At 52.7% G+C, this 6436-nt stretch overlaps 1 protein-coding gene across 1 annotated transcript; it reads right to left on the minus strand.

Moving 5' to 3' along the window:
• Positions 1–1883: 1883 nt before the first annotated feature.
• LOC120677781 (L-ascorbate oxidase-like) lies at positions 1884–4360 on the minus strand. Its single transcript, XM_039958980.1, has 2 exons — positions 3451–4360; positions 1884–2909 (listed from the first exon to the last, which is right to left on the minus strand). Exons 1-2 carry the CDS (start codon positions 4213–4215, stop codon positions 1962–1964), a joined length of 1713 nt encoding a protein of 570 aa, XP_039814914.1. The 5' UTR covers positions 4216–4360; the 3' UTR covers positions 1884–1961.
• Between the last annotated feature and the right edge of the window lie 2076 nt (positions 4361–6436).

The following is a 6436-nucleotide window of genomic DNA, read 5'->3' on the forward strand; positions in this document are numbered from 1 at the left end:
GTGCCGAGAGAAGAGCCGAGAGGGATGACCCCCCGCATCGATCGGCTTGATCCCGCGCCAATGTTCTGGGATCTGCTTCCGCTTGCTCCTGCACTTCCTCCCCCGCGTGCTTTTCTTCCAGTTTTTCCACGAAGACCGCTGGATCTGCTGCCGGGGCGAATTGGTGGAAGGCCGTGCACAAATCCATCTTCAGGGCGCAAGATTTGTGCGTACCTATCGAAATCCGGGAAGTCATCGGCTCCGGAGTTGAGATCGAAGCCACCGAGACCCCACCGCCCCCCACGGCAAGGCCGCCGAGCGAACCTCCAGCATGTGCAGAAGAAGCTTGGGAGAAGTCGACGTCAACAGTGTCGGTGTCGAATCTCCGGTGAGAGTGCGCTTGGGAGAAGAAGCCCATCGTCTCTTCGTCGTTGCCGGCCATGGCGGACGCGCGGCTGCCGGATCCGGGATGCGCGGCCTCCTCCGGGACTAGCTGCGCAGCGGCCACCTCCGGATGCACTGCGGCGGCGGCCCAGGCGGCGGAGAGACGCGCGGGCAGTGGAGGGATGCGCAGCTGCGGCGGAGGCCCAGGCGGGCGGCGAGGGTGGCGGCGGCGGCGAGATCTGGGCGCGGGAGAGGGGAACGGGGAGGCAGACGTTGTGGATGAGGAAAACGGGAGTGGGGGCTGCGCGTCGGGTGGGGAGTGGGGGCTGCGCGTCGGGTGGGGAGGGGGCCCGGATAGGGTAGGGGGCAGTAGGTGTAATTGTAGCCAAAAGTCCCTAAAAAGCTCCTCATGAGAGTCTTCTTTAAAAAAGTCTCTACCCTAAAAAAAGACCCTAAAAGTCTCACCTATTTGGTTTTAAAGTGCCATAAATCCTAGGGACTTCAACAAAAATCCATCAAACCAAACAGGGCCTTCATTTTTCCCCTTGATAGCTGGAGCTGGGGAGCACAAGCGTCTACGGGAGGGGTAGGCGCCCGAGCTTGGGCCTAGCACACCGCTGGCTGCTAGGGGCCGGACAGAGTTCAGCTCGTGCGGCTGCTGAGGCAGAGGCACGTGTGACGGCGAGCGAAGGGTGTGTGGCACCAGAGCTCGGGCACGCGGCGTGACAAGTGGAGGGCGGCGAGGTAGCATAGCTAGGGGGGTGGCGCAACAGGAGGGGAGGAGAGTACGTGCCTGGAGGGAGAAAGAAGAGGCAATTGAGTGAGGTGGCTTATGAATGGAGGATTTACTAGGGACCCTCGCCTAGCCTCGGGTGAAGGGGAAATTTGAAAGCCTAGTTTGGGGAGGCAGCTGGAGTTGGTTTTTCTTTTACTTCACTCTTCAAATTATGGGTGGAGAGTTAGAGGGTCTGTTGGAGTTATTTTTATAAAATTGCTCCAAAGAGGATCACGTCGACAAACGCCAGCACTCAATCCATGAAACTAATGAAGTTCGACTTGCGTTGACACATGGACTCATTTTAGAGCAGGGCCCCCAATTTTGCCGGAATGGTCCTAGATGATGTGAGAAAATTCAAACCTGACTCATTATCCTCTGGATTATGTAAGCACATATCAATGCTTCAACAGTACAATGACGAAGCAGATCGTCAGTATTAGTTATTAGCTATAGTATATCTTAATCGCTAATATTGTCAAACAAAAGAATTTTAATTACTAGAAAATCTCGAAATTTGAATCATTACAATTAGAGATGTAACCGTATTGAATACAAATGGATATTACTGATATTGTATTTTCATATTTTTGTTCGAATATGGAGTCAGATACAGATAGTGTTAGTTTTTGCCGGATAAAATTGTAATGAATATTAACATCATAAAAAAATATAACTTTTTAGTATTCAGATATGAATCGATTAGGTTATTGATATTGAATATGCGGAATCAGATACGGACGGATAAAGATCCTTTCAGACCGGATCGAATTCAAATACGATTAAAAAATATTTGTACCATTTACGTCCTTAATTACAATCATCAGTGGCCACCCTTCGCCTTCCCGCATCCCATGATCTCTGGAGGGAGCTCGGTGACCCGCTCAATCCCTTCCTCAAAAACGATACCCATCCCCATGAAGAAATGGGCCTCGATGTGGCAGTGGAACGCCCACACGCCAGGGTTGTCGGCCTTGAACCGCAGCGCCGTCCAGCCGTAGGGGTGCACGGCCACCGTGTTCTTGAGGATGGGGTCCCTGAGGTTGTACGTCGCCGGGTGCACCGCCGGGTCGAAGCGGCCGATGCCGTAGCCGAGCACCCAGAAGTCGTGCCCGTGCAGGTGCCACGGGTGCGTCTCGCTCCTGTTGTCATCCAGCATGTTAGCGTTCTGCAGCACCACGTCGACGACGGAGCCGAACCGCAGCCGGTAGAGCCCGTCGCTGCTCGTCGCGTTTGGGTTCGGCGGCTTGGCGTAGATGTCGTACGTCTGGTGCGCGTACTTCTCCGGCGGCGGCCGCTGGTCGAAGGCGCCGGCGAGGCCGCGCTTCATGGCCACCAGGTACGGCGTGTGCGGCAGCCTGAAGGAGACGTTGTTGAGCGCCCACTTGATGCGCCCGTCGATCTTATTCTGCGTGTTGAGAAGGAGGATGGTGCGGTCGGCGCGCGGCGGCGGGGGCTCGACGTGCGCCGGGTGCGCCACGGTCGCCACGCTCTGCCGGAACCGGTACATGGTGTCGTTCCAGGCCCGGCCGGCGGGCGGCGGCGTCGGGGGCGGGCTGCGCGGGGCGCCGGGATAGCTCAGGACGGCGGTGCCCGTCGGCGTCCCGGGCTGGCGGCCGACGACGTTGGAGGCGAGCCAGTAGTTGCGGTTGGGGTCCTGGTCGGCCTTGATGAGCACGGAGTAGGTCTCGCCGGAGTAGATGCTGAGACTGTCCACGACGAACGGCTTCACGTAGTGCCCGTCGGCCTCAACCACAGTCATAGGGTGGCCCTGCATGATGCATTTGGTCGAGGAATCAGTCGTTGGTGGTTAATAGTTGCATTACACTTTCTCCTGTCAAGGATATGAAGCTTATTTTGATCATTGTCGTTTTCTACAACACACTATTTAACCACATAAAAATATTTTTAATTAAAATATAATAGCTGAATACTACCATTGAGTATATCCTAAGCACACACACATCATAACATGCATCCATATGCATGGTTGGTAAACATTGAATGTTCACAAGAGGTAACTTCCACGAAAATGACTAATAGTATTTCAAACTTCAAAGCCATCCATCGATCATCACCAAACAATCCTCTATCGTCGTCAGCCTTCATTTCGAATTTTCGATACAGTTTCCCGGTGGTTGTTAAAAGGGTTAGTGAGCGTGGAAACGAACGGTGCAGACAAAAGCAAAACACCACCAGCTAAGAACAACTTGAAAAACGCTGTGCTGAGACCGTCCTATCTATCACCAATTAGTCGTTAGCTCCAACTGAATTGACGATTGATATTATTGGCGACCAGTTCAGGAGCGTACCTCGATCTCAAAGTTGAGAGCGGACAAGGATGTGAGGCTGGCGATGCGGAACCGGTACGTCTTGCCAGGCACGACGTCGAACACCGGCGCGGCGCACTCGGTGAGGGTGGCGTCGCAGGTGCCCGCCGCCGCCGCCGAGCAGTTGAAGTTGCCGCGGCCGTTGATCAGGAGCGAGTGGGGCTCCCCGACCCAGCGTATGGGCACGGACGCGAGCCCGGTCGCCTGCTCCTGCGTGCTGTTGTGCCACCAGTCGTTGAGCAGGATGTCGTGCTCGCCGTCGTACGCGAACGGCTCGGCGGCCCGCCCTCCCGGCGCCGCCGCGACCACGATCATGCCGTTGAGCCCCGCCGAGCGCTGCATCCCGTAGTGGGCGTGGTACATGTAGGTGCCCGGGTGGTCGACGGCGAAGGTGTAGGTGAAGACGTCGCCGGGGAGGATGGGGCACTGCGTGACGCCCTCGGTGCCGTCGGCCCAGGGCGTGCCGATCTGCCGGATGCCGTGCCAGTGGATGGCCACGTTCTCCGTCAGCAGCGAGTTGCTCACCCTGACCACGACGGTGTTGCCCTGCGTGGCGCGGATGGTCGGGCCGGGGGTCTGCCCGTTGATGGTGACGGCGAGCTTGCGCACGCAGTCGGGGGACTTGAACTGGTAGCTGATCTCCCACTCGTGGTGCAGCGTCGCCGCGCGCGCTGCCGCAGACAGCGAGAGGCAGAGGAAGAGGCAGCAGAGGAGGCGACGCCCCGGCCCCGCCAGGGAAGCAGCCATGGTCGTCGATCGGCAGCCGTGGAGTGGCGTTCAGCTCAGCTTCTCTTCCTCCGTCGCAAAATTTTCCTGTGGGGCTCCGGCTCGGTGGCAGGTCAGGTTGGCGGGAGGTTCTAGTGTTGTGCCTTGCTAAGGTTAGCCTGGGGAAGTGGTTGTGTGACGACCTTGCAATGGTAGCAGAGAATTTATATATAGAGCACTGTCGTGAGATGTTGAAATGGGCCGTCCAGCCCAACCCAACCCGACCCTAGCCCGACTCGGACCAGGCATGATACGGCCCGGCCCTATCTGGCCCAATCCCTTAGTCAAGTAATGGCAGACCGCCCGGCGTGCTAACTTAACAGACCAGGCACGACCCTAAGCCCCTTTAATAGGGCCAGAATGGGCCGTTGGGCACGACGGGCCCTTCATGCCCGTGCCGACCCAGGCACTATACCACAAATTAACACTCATTAAACTTATATTGTAATAAGTAGCAAGTTGAAAACATAAATCATTCACACAGTTTCACTTTCACAATACTGTATCAAGCACATGTTCATCTCTTAATCTCTTCATACATTTCAAATTAGAAGCACATAGACAACACACAAGTAGTAGATAGAATAGTTCACACCAGATACACAGAAATAGATAAGAGATGACACAAATACTGAATATTATTGAGCTTTAGTGCAATTGCTGCCTCATTAAAAATCTATCTAGGTAAAAACTTACACCTCGTGAGAAAACCTTAGATAGGAAAAGAGTACAACCCAGATCAAGTGAAATTGTTCAAGTTCAACCACGTTACAGTTCAGTTACCACTGCTAGAAAAAGAGTCATTCGTCCACCTCCAGTTAGTACCGGTTGCTTTAAACCCGGTACTAATGCCAATTTAGTACCGGTTCTATAACACAGTGCCCTCCGGAGCCATTTAGTACCGGGCCATAACACCACCCGGTACTAAATGCTATCATTTAGTACCGGTTGGTGTTATGACCTGGTATTAAATGGCTCCCGGGGCCTCCCAACCATTTAGTACCGGGCCATAACACCACCCGGTACTAAATGCCACCATGTACCGGGTGGTGTTATGGCCCGGTACTAAATGGTCATGGCCCGGTACTAAATGGTTCGTCCTAGTTACATTAAAAGGATAGCATCTTCTATCCACTCACATGTGCTGTGTGAGTGGGATGGTAGAGGAAACTACACGCGAGGCCACAGATCACAAGTTCGAACCCCGGTGCACACACAGTTATCCCGATGTATTTTTTTCTAAAGGATGGTACATTTAGTACCGGATGCTGCGACCGGTACTAAACAGTTGTCCATTTAGTACCGGCCAGCCGGTACCGGCTGCCCTAGCCGGTACTAACGGCGGCATGCGCCCGGTACTAATGGAGCTTTTTCTTGTAGTGTACAGTACCAACATAAATATTACAGTTCAAGAATCAAGATAAAGTTCCCTAAATGATGCTTCAAGATGCTTGTCCACCACTGAGTGTTGGGCCCTTGCTTGACCAGCTTCCCAATCCTTGATGCAGGAGAGCATCTCCACTATCTCGGGGGTCAATCGACGCTGTCTTTCTTCAATAATCCTGCCAGTAAGACTAACACAGATTCTGAAGAGATGGTAAAAATAGGAACAGTCAAAATATCTTTAGCTAAGATTCAAAGCACTGGATATGTTAATTTGTGCTCATGCCACCAGGTTAAGATGTTGAAATCCTCATCATCATATTGGGCCACAATGTCACTATCTAGATATGAAGACAATTCAAAGCCAATACCAAGGCCAACAGTGCTTGCTGCATGCAGCAAGGCATTGCCTTGCTGAGGTTCTTCTAGATAGGGAGGGAGGGGTGGAGTAAGTACCAGTACCAATACCACTGGAAAAACCAGAACCATCAGAAGCAAAGATCTTACCCCAAGTTGTTTTCTTATTACCAGATGATGATGGCTGGGCAGGCTTCTGCAATCACACTGCACTAAACTTACTGTCATACTTGTTAAACATGGTTGCAAGCACAGCTCTTACTTCAGTGAAGTAAGCAGAATAATCAGTATCAGTGAGTTTAGCTAACAATATTAACACATTGTTGAAACCCCTTAATTTTGCTCTAGGATCCAAGATGAATGCAATAGAATAAAGTATGGGAATTTCTCTATAGTACTTCAAGTATTTATCTTTCATTGGGACTACAACATTTCTAAGCAAGTTATCATTCTCATAAGCATT

This window comes from Panicum virgatum, chromosome 2K (assembly GCF_016808335.1).
Source record: "Panicum virgatum strain AP13 chromosome 2K, P.virgatum_v5, whole genome shotgun sequence".
Classification (NCBI taxonomy): Eukaryota; Viridiplantae; Streptophyta; class Magnoliopsida; order Poales; family Poaceae; genus Panicum; species Panicum virgatum.

Coding starts and splice junctions, on each gene's coding strand:
- LOC120677781 (XM_039958980.1), bottom strand. CDS start 4,215: ATGGCTGCTTCCCTGGCGGGGCCGGGGCGTCGCCTCCTCTGCTGCCTC. Junction 2,910..3,450: donor CTCTCAACTTTGAGATCGAG/GTACGCTCCTGA, acceptor TGCATCATGCAG/GGCCACCCTATGACTGTGGT.